Raw genomic sequence first — 16,957 nt, forward strand, 5'->3', positions numbered from 1 at the left:
ATGTGCTTTGTCCTCTGATTACTGGGGTCAGTGGATGATAACTGGTGGGATGTTTGGCCTTTGTCACAAATTGCTTTTGGTAAGACTCTGTTGATGGCCCTATGTAGTTGCACCTGCTCTAGGTAACCCTTCCGATTGTGCGTACTAACAGGGACAAGTACGGTTATAGCATGGCATGGGGCAATGAACAGTCTGTGTTTGCACAGGTTTTTAAGGCCTTGTCTCCACTTTCTGGGAGATCGATCTGCCGAGATCCATCTCCTGGGGGTTGATTTAGCAAGTCTAGTAAGGACCCGCTATATTGACTGCTAATCCTGCTCCCGTCGACTCCAGTACTCCACTTGCAACCACTTAAAACCTACTGTTTGTACTTAAATAAAAACACTTTTATTTTCTATCAGGCCCAGTGTAAATAATAGTTACCTGGGAGGAACCACCAGTGTGCATCTCTCTTTCATTGATAAAGAGGATGAACATCCTCATGAGCTGTCCCTGTGCAAACTTTTACACAAAGATGGATTTATTTGGCATTTTGATCCCTTTCTGGAGTTGGTTTCCTGGGTGCTGAGCCTGAGAACTGCTTCCTCCCAGAGCTGAAGTGGTTCATTGTCTGCATCGCTCTTCAGGGGGACAGTAACCCCAACTCTGTGCCTTGTTTGGAGGACACCAAAGCACTTGTCCCAGCAGGACAGAACGATGGGGAGCCCAGAAGAGCAAGAAAGTGGGTGTCAGTGGAATGGTCAGCACACCAGGGGAAAATCCCAAGGGGTCTTCTGCCTCTTTCATAGAAAGACTAATATTAAGATGTCCTCTGCACTTTTATATTAGCACATGTCCTTGTTTGATCGTAACTTTGGCAGGGCTCAGAAGAACATAAGAACGACTGTGCTGGGTCAGACCAAAGGTCCAACCAGCCCAATGTCCTGTCTGCCGACAGTGCCCAATGCCTAGTGCCCCAGAGGGAGTGAACAGAACAGGGAACCACCAGGTGATTCATCCCCTGTTGCCCATTCCCAGTTTCTGGCTTATGACACATTGTAACACTGCATCTTTACACCCTCCGAAATGTGTTATTAGCAGTGTTAAACTGCTGTTTCGGGCAGAAAAGTGACGATGTAAGAATGGCAGATTTTCAACTGACATCCCTGCTGCTCCCTGCACGTACTTAGTCCTCGCTGCTTTCATTGGTCACATTAAGATGTAACTTTTTGCCTCTCTAATACTGCAGAGGTAATCCAGCTGTGGGATAGAGAGCTGAATTAATATTTGATATAATGAGCTACAGCATTGTTAATCGAATTCCAGCTGTAGAACTTTATTAATGAGAATGATGTGAAAGCCAAGGAGAACATAGCGTGGAGTTTTGGACACCTTGGTTAAACGTGTAAGGCTGGTGGTCATCAGAAGCAAAAGCTTTTTATTTGTTAGCTGAACAAACACGATCTGCCGTTTTTGAGTGACACGATCCACATGAAAGGCCATTGCTACAGCTGCTTTTCGGTGTGCAACTGAAAACGACCGGAACAACCTAAGTGGCTGACAATCTTTAAATACTTTATAATCCAATTAACACATGTAGTGGTAACACAGCCTTTGATTAAATGAAAGTAATTTGCCTTTATTTGACTAACAGACCCACATTTGCAATACTAATCATCACACTATCCATCTCTATTTCATGCCTTCTTAGATGGCAGTAGTAATTGTCTACTCACCTTGGAAATAGGTTGGCTAAGCTCACAAAATACGTCACTTACTGACACCAAATTGACTGATCTTAGCCATGGGAGGTGTGGGCTTTGTTTTGTCTTGTTTACGCCATAGTTCGATGATTGTTTTCCATGATGCTTGTTACCATGTTATTGGAGAGAATCAGTAAGTCAATTGCAGAGTGTAGGAGAAGTCTGGACATACATGAGGTGACAGTATAGGCAAACTGCAAACCGTTGATACGTTATCACGGCTGTTCCCCACTCTGGCACGTTAGGTGCAGGTGGGGGCCCACAAGAGACCTTAAAAATACCTTGCCTGTATGGGCTTCTGCTTGAAAGCTTCCCACGGTCACGGATTCTGTAACCTTGGGAGGTAGCTGCCACCACCAAGTGAGAAAAAAACCCTTTCTTCTTGAACCCAGAAAAGAAATCACTTGGGAGCTTCTTCGAGGGGGGTACCCCAAGTTCTTCTTCCACTAGAGGGATTGAAAAAACAAATGAACAAATGGCAACCTCTGAGGGTCTGTCTACACTACAAAGTTAATTCGAACTAACAGACGTTAGTTCAAATTAACGTTGATAGGCGCTACACAGGCAAACCGCTAGTTCAAACTTAATTCGAACTAGCGGAGCGCTTAATTCGAACTAGGTAAACCTCATTCCATGAGGACTAACACCTAGTTCGAATTAAGTAGTTCGAATTAAGGGCTGTGTAGCCACTTAATTTGAACTAGTGGGAGGCTAGCCCTCCCCAGCTTTCCCTGGTGGCCACTCTGGGCACCACCAGGGAAACTCTATTGCCCCCCTCCCGGCCCCGGAGCCCTTAAAGGGGCAAGGGCTGGGTACGGTGCCCGTGCCAGGTGCAAGCCTGCCAGCACCCAGCCAGCAGACCCTGCACCTGGCATGGCTCGAGCCAGCCACCCGCTGCCACCCAGCCCTCCGCCTCTTCCCGGGACCAGGCTGGTGGCTCCCGGGAGCCTGCCCAGGTCCGCAAGAGGCGGGCGCCCACCTGGTCTAGTGCAGACATTGTGGACCTCATCCACGACCTCTGCACTAGGCACAGGAAAGTGGCCGTCTAGGGCAGGATAGCTGCCAGCCTGGCCACCCAGGAGCAGGTGTGAATGAAAATCAGCGTGGTCCAGTGAGACCCCCGACCATGGGCCCTGAGCTTAGAATGGCCGTACTGGGTCAGACCAAAGGTCCATCTAGCCCAGTAGCCTGTCTGCCGACACTAGGGACCCTGGAGGGGATGGACCAAAGACAGTGACCAAGCCATTTGTCTCGTGCCATCCATCTCTAGCCTTCCACAAACAGAGGCCAGGGACACCATTCCTACCCCCTGGCTAATACCACTCCATGGACCCAGCCTCCATGAATTTATCTAAATTCTCTTTAACTCTGTTATAGTTCTCGCCTTCACAGCCTCCTGCAGCAAGGAGTTCCACAGGTTGACTATTTGCTTTGTGAAGAAGAACTTTCTGTTATTAGTTTGAAGCCTGCTACCCATTCATTTCATTTGGTGTCCTCTAGTCCTTCTATTATGGGAACTAATGAAGAACTTTTCTTTATGCACCCTCTCCACACCACTCATGCTTTTATAGACCTCTATCATATCCCCCCTCAGTCTCCTCTTTTCTAAGCTGAAAAGTCCCAGTCTCTTTAGCCTCTCTTCATATGGGACCTGTTCCAAACCCCTGATCATTTTAGTTGCCCTCCCCTCTCCCACCTTCTCTCTTCCCCTCTCCCACCTCCTTTTCCCAGTCTCCCCCAGTTTTGTTCAATAAAGAGAGTTTCTATTTTTGAACACACATGTCCTTTATTTTGTACATCAGGAAGGGGGGGCTAGAGAAGGGTAAGTGGAAGGGGGTGAGGGAGGAATGGGGTATGAGCCCCCGATAGGGAGGACTGGGGTGGCTCTGCGGGCTCCTCGGGGTGGAAGCTCTCCTGCAGCCCTCCAATTGAGCCCCCCCCCCGGATGGCAGCCTGCGGCAAGTGCAGCCGGGCTGATGGCCAAGTGCTGTGATGTGCCGAGTGTGGACACTCAGGGCATTCCAAGACAGGACTGCTGTGCTATCTCTCATCGAGTTAGACAAGCAAGCGGGGAACCCCTGAGAACTGTCTGTCCGGGGTGGGGGTCGGGTCCCTTTAAGCACAGCCCTTGGCTAGCCTGAGGCAGCAGCTCCACGCTCTAAATTCTAATCTGATGCCCTGCCGGCACTGCTTTCGGCCAGCCTTAACCTCGGTTCAGAGTCCACTCAATGTGGACATGCTAGTTCGAATTAGCAAAATGCTAATTCGAACTAGTTTTTAGGTCTAGATGCACTAGTTCGAATTAGCTTAGTTCGAATTAACTAATTGGAATTAAGTTAGTTCGAATTAGTGCTGTAGTGTAGACATACCCTGATAGCTGACCTCTCAGTCTTAGGCATGCATATTACCTTTCAGGACATAAGATTCAAATCATCGCCTTCAAAAAGGTGATTTTATGAACAAAACAAAAAGATATACTTGGTAACGCATACTTGGTTGCTAGGTGTTTTAATGCAACTGAGAAAATAAATTAAAACACAGAGAATTTCATCCCTGGGATTCAGTTTAAAGTTATATTGTATGGGGGTGAACATGGACTTAGCACAGAGAAGTTTAACCAAACAACACCATAAAGAAAATAACCTGATCGTGTCTGAATAGACATTCTAGCTTAAACACACACGCACAAAAAGCAGCACGTTCGGTTCCTTTCAGTTCATATCTCAACATCTTCTCCCATTGGCTCTTCTGGCTCCCTGCCAACACCTCATAGCTACCCAAGTTTAACTCTTTAGTTACTGAATGCTGGGATGCCCAGAAAAGGAGAGCACTCTTCCTATCCTACACATGTGTGTACATTTAATACACACGATAGAGCTGATCCTCCTCTCCCCTTGTAATGAAGGACGTGAAAGTAGGTGCAACGTGGCTCTGAATGAAGAAACAGCGGCTCCACTCCATTGGTTACAGGCTTCAGACTGTGGTAGCTAAAAGACAATCGAACCCTTTTTCAATTGTACTGCAGTTAGTGTTATTTGTGCCCTACAAGCATTTGATTAGCCAAAATGTATTAATACTGAACAGATTTTAATCTATTTCTTTTCTGTTTCAATATTAAGAATACAGATTCCTAAAGAATCCATGGCCCACAGCCGTCCAACTGAGCAAAGAGACTAGGGCCCAGATTTCAATCTCAGTTGTGTTGCTGTAAAAAACCCTCCATTCTCAATGAAGTTACTTGAGATTTACAGGATAGCTGAGATCAGAAACGGGGCCTGTGTTTCCTCATGATGGACAGTTGCACTGAATTAAAATGCATCTGATTTGGGGTTTTTTTTGTTCCCTCATATTATTTGAAATAATTACATCTCTGCATGAAGTTTGTTCATGGTTCACTTCTACCAACAGATGCTCTCTTCTAAGCTAATTAGACCATGGAGTTTGCCTGAACCCTACAGCATTACTGCAGAGTAAACATTTATAGTCTTCATTCAGAGCAATAATAACTTTGCCTTTGAGTCTGCTGCAGGGCAAAAGCTATTATTTGAAATGAATACAGAGCATCCGATGGAATCTTCTCGCACACAGGCAGATCCATCTAAATATAGAGCTGCTTTTATCTCTGTAGAGTCTGTTTACTGGACTGTGTAAGTGGGGCTTGGTTTTGAAAGACACCCGAGTCCCACACAAAGTAGCACGCAACCTTTGATTAGGAACGTAAGAGTGAGAGCTGGAACTCTTATGAGGAATAGTGGCCCTAGGGCATAGCCACTTGAAATAGGACTTATTTTCCAGTAATTTATGTAAGTACTGGAATGACACTGAGATGAAGCTGTGAGTGTCTGGTAACATCTTAGCCATCTGATTGGCTTTCAAATGTGATTGGCTTTCAATTGCTAACTCTTTAGCAAGTGAGGCCAAGTGAATGGAGCACTGGGGTGGGACTCAGAAGATCTGGGTTCTATTGGTAGGTCTGTCACTGGCCTGCTGGTTGAGCTTGGTCAAGGAATGTTCCTCTTTGTGCCTCGGTTTCCTCATCCATAAAATGGGGATAATGATACTGCTCTCCTATAAAGCACTTTGAACTCCGGATGAAAAGCGGTATATAAGAGCTAGTTATTATTTCTTTCATTTTCTAATCACTGATATTTAGTCCTTTTTGTACTTCCAAGTATCGGTTAATGTTAAGTGCATTCACCCTTTTTCTGAGGAGTAGCATGGCAGTCAACTGCACATGTGACACATTCGCTTGTTATTAATGCAGTGTTGGGTACCATGCAACTTCCAAACCACTATTCTCCAGCTGTGTGAGTTAGGTGTTATGATTATGGGGGACATAGTAACAGTAAGTGTGTTGCACCACGCAGTGAAAATCCTTGCCTTCAGAGTTCTTTGCTATTTTCGGCATAGTTTGTTCTGAGAAGTAACAAATCTCCTTGTAGAGCTGATATCCTACAACGAGGGTCTTGCTCACCTTGAAGACACAGAGAAGTGGTTAAGGCAAAAAGGAATTTGTTTCTGATCGGCAAATATATTTAGGGCAAAGTTCAGAAGTGAGCTCAAGGATGCATCCAATAATGTAGTTTGCACCTCTTTTGTACCATCTCAACATGTAGATTACATCATCTGACACACCTTAGATCATACACCATTCATCTATGTGTAATAAACCTCCTCTTACAAATTACCTCTGAACAGAACTAATTGAAAATCAGATATTTTTTGTTGCATGGATAAAGCCAGTATTTTGACATTAATTTTCACTCTGAATCCTGATGAAAAGTCAAATTTTTGCATGGAGCAGAAACTTCTGAAAAATGTTGACCTGGAAATGTTGGAGCATTTTGTATCAGCTTGGTTCAACACCTCTCTTTATCCCCAGAACTACCATGGTGTCTCATGGCAGATTTGAAAGGGTTAGATTTTGATTGGTAAATGTTAGCAAATGTCAATTTCACCCTATAGACATGGTCCAACTAAATATTCACATAAAAATTATTAAAATTACTTCGTATGCAAAGTAAGGAAAGTTTTGCTTCAGAGGAGACTAAGGGGGCATATGATAGAGGTCTATAAAATCATGACTGCTGTGGAAAAATGGAATAAGGAAAAGTTATTTACTTATTCCCACAATATAAGAACATGGGATAACCAATGAAATTAATAGGCAGCAGGTTTAAAACAAATTAAAGGAAGTTTTTCTTCCCTCAGCGCACAGTAAACCCGTGGAACTCCTTGCCAGAGGATGTGGTGAAGACTAGGACTTTAACAGGGTTCAAAAAAGAGCTAGATAGATTCATGGAGGTTAGGTCCATCAATGGCTATTAGCCAGGGTGGGTAGGAATGGTGTCCCTACCCTCTGTTTGTCTGGAAATGGGTGACAGGAGAGGGATCATATGAGGATTACCTGTTGTGTTCACTCCCTCTGGGGCATTTGGTATTGGCCACTGTGGGCAGACAGGATACTGGGCTAGATGGACCTTTGGTCTGACCCAGTACGGCCGTTCTTATGATCTTAGAACTTTACTAGAGTGAAAATCCAGTGATTTAGGCTTTTTACAAATGGACTAGTGAATGAAGAGTGACAAGAAGAATGATTTCTTGATTGAAGGGTATTGACTTTTTTTGCGACACAGTGTTGACAGTCTGCGAGTTATAAAACTGTACATTTTTTTAATCTCCAAGTCTACTGTCATAAAATCCTTCTGACTTGTCCTGCCAGTTGTGCGCCACTGTGAACGTAAGTCCATTCGTAAGAACTGTAAGAGTCTGAGAGGAGTAGCCGTGTTATCATGAGATTCCATGGGCAAAACCCACTTCTTCAGCTAAGATGTGACTCTCATCCAGGCCACCGACAGCAATTCTAGACCCCAGAGAAGAAATCGATGGGCCTCTTGCCCCCCCTCCCTAGGCTGGGCCACAAGCTGCTTCCCCACCCAGAGAAGCCCCACGTGCCACCCCCCATACGCTGCCTTGGGTCAGCCCAGCTCCCTCCCAGGGATGAGCCCTGGAGCAGCCGTGCTGTACCTCCCCTCTCTTCTCCAGACCCAGCCTGCCTGCTTTAGTGAAAGGCGCAGCCACATCTCTGTAGTCAAAGACACTTTGGCTTTGCCCCATGCAGAACTACTGTGGCAGCGGCTGAGCCCCCAAAATTACCAAGCCCCTGAGGAGTTGCCCCTTTTTAGACCTCCATCAGCAGGCCTGCTCCCATCTTGCATATCCTTGGTTCAACCAGAGGAGACGCGCATGAGAGTTTGGGCAAGGCACCTCGGCCCAGATTCTCCAACGGTATTTAGGCCTCTAGCTCCTAGGAGCTAAGTGGACGAAGTACCCTGGCGAGATGTGAAAAACATGACTGCGGGGGAATGCCCTTTCTGCCATATGAAGAACTGGTCCGAAAATACATGGGCAGATGCATGTTCAGATCTGGTATTGCTCCAGAGGGAGACGGGCTAAGCAGCTCTCTGTTCATCGTGACACCCCTGGGATGACGTTAGTATCGAGCTACCGTTCGAGCTGTGACATCTTCCCCACCCGGCAGAGTGCAGAATGGGGAAGAAAAGGCCTCTATTGTAAATCCACCAGTGACAGCGGTGGGCACCCACTTTGGAAAGGATTGTTTCATGCTTGGTTTGAACTGGCCTTCCGGCCGTGTGTTCAGATCAAACGGGCGATGTTTGCTGAGGGAGAGGATTATTTGTCAACATTTATTTCACTAGGGATCGAGCACCCCTCCCCCCGCGCAATGCACTCATATGGTAAATGCCTTCTCTGCATACAGCTCTGTATTATGTTTATTCCTCTGGCCAGACCAAAATGGTGACTGGAGAGGTCTGACTCTGAGACTAGACCCAGCGATTCCTACCCAGGATGAGTTTGGTGTATTCCAAGAGTAGATTATGCTGTGGAAAGCCCACGGCACGAAATCGTTTTTACTTTAAACATTTCCAGCAACTGCCATTCTCCTCCTCTTCCCAGGCTGAGGGTTTTCCCGTTTTAAATAGAAAACATTGTGTAAAAGAAAAATGCCTTCTGAGGTGTCTGACTCCTCATCTGCTTAATCCAGAATAAAACATCTTCTTCCATAACGTTTTATGGCGTGTGATGCTGTGCTTAGAATTTGTTCGTTATCTCCGAGGCATCTTTGTGAGATATATGATTATGGTTGCTCTGACTCTGAATTACACAGTAAATATATACAGATCTATAAATGGCCAGAGGACAGGTTAAGCAAACTAACATAACTTAAAGCAGTAGCAGCAACCCATAGCATTCATATCTGTTGTAAGATTACCAACCCACGGAAGGACCCCGCTGGTTTTATTGTCTTTCTTTACAGCATATTGCATCTTTCCAATACCATGATTAAGTGTTTCTCTCTTCTCCTTTCCCAGCTCTTCATGAATTCCCCAGTGACATCTTTTCAAACGAGGACAGGAGACATGGAGCAATAGTCCTGCACGTTCTCTGTGTAAGTGGTTTGACTTAATTTGCACTTTTTTTTAAACTGGAAGTAAAATATTATCAGACAAGCTGAGGTTATTTCTTTTTCATCCAGCTTTTCTGCTGTTGTCATTTCTTCCCTTGGATACTTGCTTATACATAAAATTCCCGAGAGCCATTCTCAACCTTGTTTGAGAATGGCAAGCTATACATTATTTTGATTCTTTAATATTGCATCTTTTTAATATAAATTATTGCGCTTTTAAAGGCCTCAATCCAGAGTGTAAACACATGCTTAAATTTGCACAAGAATAATCTCATTTAAAATCAGTGGGACCATAGGCACCAAATTCTGATTTTGTTGAGGATGTTTGACTCCCCTCCCTCTCCAGGCCCCGACCCACTCTACTCCTCCCCCCATCACTTGACCCCCCCACTCTGCCTCTTCCCATCCCTGCTGTACCCCACCCCACCTCTTCTCCCCCTCCTCCCTGTCCCCAATCCTCCCCCTCCCTCTTCAACACTGCAAATCAGCTGTTCCCGGTGCTCTGGAAGCACCGGGAAAGAGAAAGAGGAGTTGGTCCGCATGGGCCCACCGATGTGTGACACACGTCGGGGAGGAGACAGAGGGGAGAGCTTGGTGCCGGTGCCTGCTCCACACATACTAATTTTTCCCCATGAGTGCTCCACCATGGAGCACCCACGGAATTGGCCTATGAGTGGAACAGTTCACATATTTCAAGTGAAATCATTGGGGGACCACAACCACTCCGCTTCCTGATTCTATTTTTATAGGCTGCTTTGTGGTGTAGAATCTCTCTTTAATGTTCTCTGGCCACTTGCCATCTTTTTTCCCCCCACTTTTGATAGCCCTTCTTTTCGGTGGTGCTAGTGGTGATGGTATGTAGTAGGCCACACCGCCGTTTTTCAAATGAAAAATCGATTAACGAGTTCCCATCTTGCATGAGAAATGAACAAGCAGCAGTGGTTTCAAGGGACGGTACAATTGAAGGCTGAAATGCCAGGCAAGCTTGAGGGAATGTTAATTCTCTTAGAGTTGTGTGGCAGGGACCGTAAGAGTATGACAGATGGCACAAAGTGCCGCCGAGTCTGACAGGAACCCAAGAGAGCATTTGCAATATAAATAACAACGTAATATAAAAGTTGCACTGAGCAATCCCCCTTTGATCTGAGCACCTCTGGCCAGGTTGATGCTGAAGAGATATTGTCAAGGGTGGCAAGGCCCAAATTTGACTCCTCATAACAAATATACATTTTATTTCTAAATGATTGTCTCTGAGACTCAAATGATGGTTTAAGCGCCCAAAATGAAGACTGACGCTGTTCCAAAACCTTACCTCCCAAACTCCAAACTAAATCCAGACCAGGTCTTCAGAGCCCTTTGCGTAAGTCGCCAGATGCACAGCGATGTTTGGTGCATCTCTGCTCAGACACTGAAGAACTGAGTGAGATGCTTTGGACAGTGTTCCCTGAATCCGAACCGGGCTGTTCTGAGGAAAAGAAGGAGGGACTTACATTTTTAAGTGAAGATTTAGCTCTCCCTCAAATCCCCAGCTCAGAATCCAGCTGGGTGTTTGTGTATCCTGGCATAACCCACGAGTCCGTGTGTGTTACAGGCCTCCCTCTGTGCCTCACTGAGAGAGAATATGAGTCTGTTACTGTCCGTTCCCCCCCAGCTAGAGAGGCTTGGCTCTTTATCTCAAGCTGTAGACCAGAGGTGGGCAAAAGGGCCTCCATAGGCCGATCTGGCCTGCCAAGCAGGTTGATCTGATCTGCAGAGCCCTGCCACTCCCCCGCCCCCAGGCCAATTAGGACCTGGAGGCTGGGGGAAGCGCACAAAGTTTCCTCTGTCCTGCTGGGAGCACGTGGCTCTGAAGCTCCGCACTCTCCTCACAGTGCGGGAGGAGACTTCGCGTGCTCCCCTGCCTCCAAGCCCTGATTGCCCTGGGGGTGGGGGAGCACAGGAAATCTTAGTGGGTGCTTAGTGGGGGGGGGGCAAAGGGGTTCTCCCAACCCCAAACCAATCATGGTCTGTGAGTAGGGAAGCCCAACGCATCCTGTCCCTGTCCCTTTTGTTTGAGGTCCTGCTCCTTCCGATGCAGCCCGGGGCCACTTCAAAATTTTTGTAGTGGCCCCTGGCAAAAAATTATTGCCCATCCCTACTCTAGAGGGACCTTGGTGCATTGTGGGAGACTGTCACATAAGCATGGGCTGGCCCAGAATTCAAATAGCTATGAGCTTGAGATGCTCAGAAGAGTCTCCTTTGAAGAGGATGTACATAAGCAATTGATGAGTGAGTGGTACGGGTGCCTCTTGGTGCCAGATCCCCAGAGGCTATAAATCTGTACCAGGCCCAACTGGGGAGCCTGCCCTTAAGCAGTAGCAGCAACGTATGTTCTTAGCTCTGGCTGAGCTCCATTGTGTCATCCAAGATGGCGGCCATTCCAGCAGGATACTGCTGATGCCTCCCTAATGGCAGTGTTACTGCCAGGCCTCTATATCCGATCTTGTAGAAGTCATTGGATGTATTGTTGTGGTATTATGAGGTACTCGGGTTAAGAGACGAGCACCATAGTAGTGTCTATAAACAAGCAACAAAAAGCCAAAGCCACAGTGCCTCTACCACATCATAAACACAATATCCTCTCTCTCTGGTGCTGCCAACCCCAAGCATTGCGCAGTCAGAGTCAGGCCTGAAAAACTGTAAGATTTCAGAAGTAAGTGGGACGGGATAGGCACCCCACTCAGTCCCTGAAAGGGAAATGAGGGCATCAGCGGCCAATTACGTCATGTGGTTGCACCTGGAGCATAGGCCAGACTTAATTAGTGCCGGAGCCCTGCTGGGAAGGCGCTGGGGAGCCGTTATACAGGCAAGAAGTTCAGAGAGAGGGGGCCTCGGGAAGAGAGTCTGATGTCGCTCTGGGATTACAGAGAAGGCAGCCCAGAGAGACAGAAAGCTCTGGAGCCTCTCCTGAGTCGATAAGGCTGGTAAGTAGCCAGTAGTTACATAAAACGGCCCCTCTGGTAAGGAGCCCTGGCAAAAGGGCAGGGACTGGAGTCCTGGGGAGGGAGCCTTGAGAGGCATTTAATGGAGAGGGGTGTTCGGCCAGGCTGGGAGCTTGTGAAGGCGTTCCATGGGAGTCCCAGCCACGAGAGAGGAGAGGACGGAGAACGGTTTCGGGAGTAGGCCACAGAGAGGCTGCGCCAGGAAATCCTCAGGGAAGCAGGTGCAAGGAGTTGGACTAAGCAGATTTTGGCTGCTGGGTTTAGGGTCTCTAGGCTAGAACCCATTACAGTGGGAGGGCACAGCTTCCCCAAGCAGCCTCTGGTATGGTTGCATGAGGCTGCAGGAGGAACAAGGACACCGAAGAGCCCTGAGATGCAGTCAAAGACCCGATACGAGGTCTTCGATGCCATCCTGTTGGCCTTCCTGTTCCCCTGAAAGGATGGACTAAGTCAACACCTGGCCAGAGGGGTGAGTCGCAGGAAGAGACAGCCATGGGAGGACCAGAGTGGCTGCCGACAGCAGGCACTGGATGAAATGAAAGCTGCCATGCCACACCGGGCCACGAAAAGATGCTCTCCAGGATGAGTCCCCTTTTTCCCGACACGGTTTTGAATTTATTTATTTGCCCTCTAGTTTTGGAGCTTTTAGGTTTTACTTTTTGACCTTTTCTCCACAGCCGGGCAGACTAAACGTTGTTTTGTTTTTTAAACGAAAGTTGAGTGTCTTGTATAATCACATGACTCCCAGAGCTGGAGTTTTATGAAAACCACCCAATATTATCAGACTCACAATACAGTCTTGAAAGCTGGCAACCCTGTCTCTCCAGCACTCTTACGAGCCAAGAACACATGCTACCGTTTGCAAGGCTGGGATTTTTGAACATCGTCACGGAAGCACAGTTGTCATGGGAGATCCCCCTGCAATCACAAAGCAGCCGAGTACTTAAGCATGTGCCTAGTTTTAACAAGTGACTAGTCCCATTGGAGTCAATGCAATTGCTCATGTACTTAAAATTAGACGTGTGTAAGTACCTTTCTTTATTGATGCTTTGCAGTGCTGCAGTAGTAATTACGTACTCCAGGAACTGGGTAAAAATAATGACTGTTTTGAAACTGGAGTTATGTGAAATAAACTCTGGCTTGCCGGTCTATTATTCTGTGCATACAGGGCTTATTCTCAACAGCTGCTGTGATCGTAAAAAAATCGAAGCACACTTCTCCCTCCAGAGCCTCTTATTAACTTTTGTACTGTAGATGAAAGACCATTCTTTTTGTTACTTCTCTCGGGTGAGAGGCGTTTTCAAACAGCCAGGAAAATACCTGCTTCTGATGAATATTTAAAACCATCTTATATCTTTAGTCAGCTTAAATGAACAGTTGCTGTTAGAAATGTGTGATTTCCTTTCCCTCGCCGAAGATAATGTATCACGCTGTCATTGTGCACGCTTTCTGTGGTATGATATTTTTTAAAGCTAAACGACTTACCTTGTAAATTATAAATTGGTTGTGTAGCATTGATATTGGAAAGCTGAATATTTCTAAGAAGCAGCAGCAAAATATTGGACTACAGGAGGTTCTGGAGTGGACATGCTAAACCAGGGCTAGCAAAAGAACGAAGTGCCTTTTAGATCAACATTTTCACGCTTAGGTACTCAAAGAAAGGTGCTTAAATAAGTGATCAGACTTTCAAAGGTGCTGCGAACCCAGTGAGTCCCACTGACTCCATAGTGATTTTTGAGTTCTGATTATCAAAGCCATTTGCTTAAGGTGGCCGGATAAAGATTTAGGAGCCTAATTTGAGGCATTTGGTTTGAACGTATCTACTCTTTGAGCAGCCTGATTTTTTGAGGCTATTTTGGTCATGTGCTTGTCTTCTAGATGTTCAGAAAAATCCCACTTTTCAGAGAGTTTTGCATTTGCCAGTAGGGTTGCCAGGTAGACTCCCCCCCCCAAAAAATGGACACACTTGATTGTAGGCGGAAGGAGGGGAGGAGAGAGAACTGGCCGGGAGGGGGGTGGGGCGGGAAGCAGAGCTGGCGGGGGGAAGGGGGGATCTGGAGCCGGTCTGGGGGCCGTGGGGCTAGATGGGAGGAGGGGGAGCAGGAAGCAGAGCTGGCCGTGGGGGTGTCCGAGGGCCGTGGGGCTGGTTGGGAAGCAGAGCTGGGGGGGGGGGGGGCTGCGGGGCTGGATGGGAGGAGAGGGGGGGCTCGGAGGAAGGGGAGTGGGAAGCAGACCTGGCGGGGACAGGGGGTGCAGCCACTGGCCACAGCCAGAGTCCTTCGAGCCACGCCCCGGGCAGGCACTCCCTCTAGTTGCAAGCAGCAGCCGGGCGGGGGCGAGGACAGAGGCGGGGGAAGGGCTGGGAGCCACTCCCCCCGCCCGGCTTCTGAATGCACCCAGAGGCTCCCAGCTGGGAGGCGGGGCCGCAATTGGCGGTGGGAGCCTCTGGTTGGGTGCAGAAGCCGGGCGGGGGGAGTGGCTGGGAGTCCCAGCCCCCGCCCGGCTTTTTCACGTGACCACAAGGCTCCCAACACCAATCGCGGCCCCGCCTCCCAGTCACTCCTCTGGCCCCGCCAGGCTTCCATCCGGCGCCCAGCCGGGAATTCAGAAAATACCGGACATTGCACGTGTCTGGTATTTTCTGAATTTTTCTACTGGACAGACAGTACAAATACCAGATTGTCCGGTAGAAAACCGGACACCTGGCAACCCTATTTGCCAGAGCAGGAAACAGACCCCTGACGTCAGAAGAGGCCTAGAGCTTAGCTCTTCCACCAAATAGCTCTCAGACAAATGGTGCCAAATCTCTGTACTTGGGCCAGGTTAGTCCTGCTTCCATTGCCCCTTCGTAACATGCGTTGAGCTCTGTCAGCGGCTCTGTAAGCAGATGTAACCAACGGCCAGAGAGATGCAGTGTCTTTGCAGGGAGCTGGTGTGGCCTAGCATGATAGGGCAAGGCTGTGGAAACCAAACTATGGGTTCGAATCATGGGCCTGATCCTTAACCTGCAGGGGTGTTTTTAATTGGACTTGCCATCATGTGGTGGCACAATGAACTGTGCTAGGCATGCAGGGGGCCCTTAGCTGTGTAGGATGGGATTTCCAAACTCTCTAATTCTGCTCCATTGAAGTCCATTGTGGTTTTCCCGCTGACTTCAATGGGATCATGCTTGGCTAGAACCGAGCACCTTGGGAGCTCACTCCCATCCAGAGCGTGCACATTTTGTGCGGAGCAGCAGTAGGCAGCCTGCAGTCCAAGCCTGCTGTAGCATATCTGTGTACTCTGCCACTGTACGCTGTACACAGCCTATGAAGGGTTGAGGAAAATAAGTCTAAGCCAGTCCCCTGGACTGAGGCTGGGTTAAATATATCTAGACCATCCCTGACAGATGTCATCTAGCTTGCTCTTAAAATCCTCCAATGATGGAGATTCCACATACTCCCAAGGCAATTTGTTCCCGTGCTAAACAATCCTTGGAGTTAAGAAGTTTTTTTTTCCTAATGTCTACCCTAAGTCTCCCTTGCTGCAGTACCATTACCATGCCACCTTTGCTTCTGTACTGATGCTGGCAGCAGTGCTACCTTCTGAGCTGGGCAGCTGGAGAGCAGCCGCTGCTGGTCAGGAGCCAGAGTTGCTAGGGCTATGAATTGCCAAGCCTAGAGGTGCCCCAGCTCAGCCCTAGAAAGCCCTGGCACAAATTAAGCACTCTAATCACCCACTGGGATTTTCGTAAACACCCAGGCATCTTTAGGCACTTAGATCCTTTTGAATACCAGGGCCTTTGTTACTGTCTCTTGAGTAATTGGCAACTTTGCTTTGTCAACGTATTTTGTTAACCTTATAACCTTCTTTAATCAGCTGACTAAATTAATCCCTCAGTTGTAGAAATGACTTTAGTGAAGGGCATTCACTCCACCCTAGTACAAGATATGAACCTCAATTCCTACAGTGTTCACGTTTCTATGGTCAAAGAGAAAAGATATTTTTAAAAACATGCCAGCCCCAGAAATTGCTTCCTGTGGAACCCATTGTAACAGTGAGATAGTAAAATCGTTATTTTCCGTCTCTGGGCAGCGGAATATGTTTCCTCAGGCTGCTGAAAGCAAAGACGAGACAGCTATATTTTTGATTTATTAATAGCATTGAACTCACATAAAGTTTTCTGGATATGAGGGGCTAGAGACACCATGAGCCAGGGTCTCCTCCAATCTACCCATGATCTGAGCTTCACATTTTCTGCTCTTTAAGACAGCTTAATTTACTATATGTTTGAGAGTTTGTCTGTGTGTATGTCCATGTGTCTGTCTGTCTGCCTGTACAAGAACGCCTCCTAAATGGTAAGAGCTCGGACCACCAAATTCAGTAGTCAGCTTCCTCTTATCGTAACTTAAAGCAAGGTAAGGGAATGGTTGTGCCAGGAAAATGGGATGTGTTCAGAATGGGATTGCTTCTCATAAATCCATGAGGAAAAAAGACAGAATCATCAGGCAGGTGAAAGGGGCTGGCTGGGGACATGTCCCACTCCCATCTAGGACTGCACCAGCCTTGAGTCTCCTATCCTCCACGTGCCCTTTAAGTAGGGCGGGGGGAGGGAATCTCCTCTCCCCCGATTCATACGGGGACATTGCTGGCTATTGCCCTTCATCAGGGAGTAAGAGGAAAGTGCACATTGGCTGCATTCCTCACGCTGGTTGGGGAGGACAGGGGTCAGATAAACCTGGACCTGCCCCAGCTGGGAGACATAC

General features: G+C 47.5%; 1 protein-coding gene across 4 annotated transcripts in view; it reads left to right on the forward strand.

Moving 5' to 3' along the window:
- Positions 1–16,957, forward strand: part of SLC24A3 (solute carrier family 24 member 3) — a 341,570-nt gene that overhangs the window by 199,653 nt on the left and 124,960 nt on the right. For all 4 annotated transcript variants that reach the window (XM_075925771.1, XM_075925773.1, XM_075925774.1 and 1 more), the window contains one exon: positions 9,137–9,213. In XM_075925771.1, the coding sequence (XP_075781886.1) occupies positions 9,137–9,213 (77 nt within the window). The remainder of the gene's footprint in view (positions 1–9,136; positions 9,214–16,957) is intronic.

Source organism: Pelodiscus sinensis, chromosome 3, assembly GCF_049634645.1.
Source record: "Pelodiscus sinensis isolate JC-2024 chromosome 3, ASM4963464v1, whole genome shotgun sequence".
NCBI lineage: Eukaryota > Metazoa > Chordata > Testudines > Trionychidae > Pelodiscus > Pelodiscus sinensis.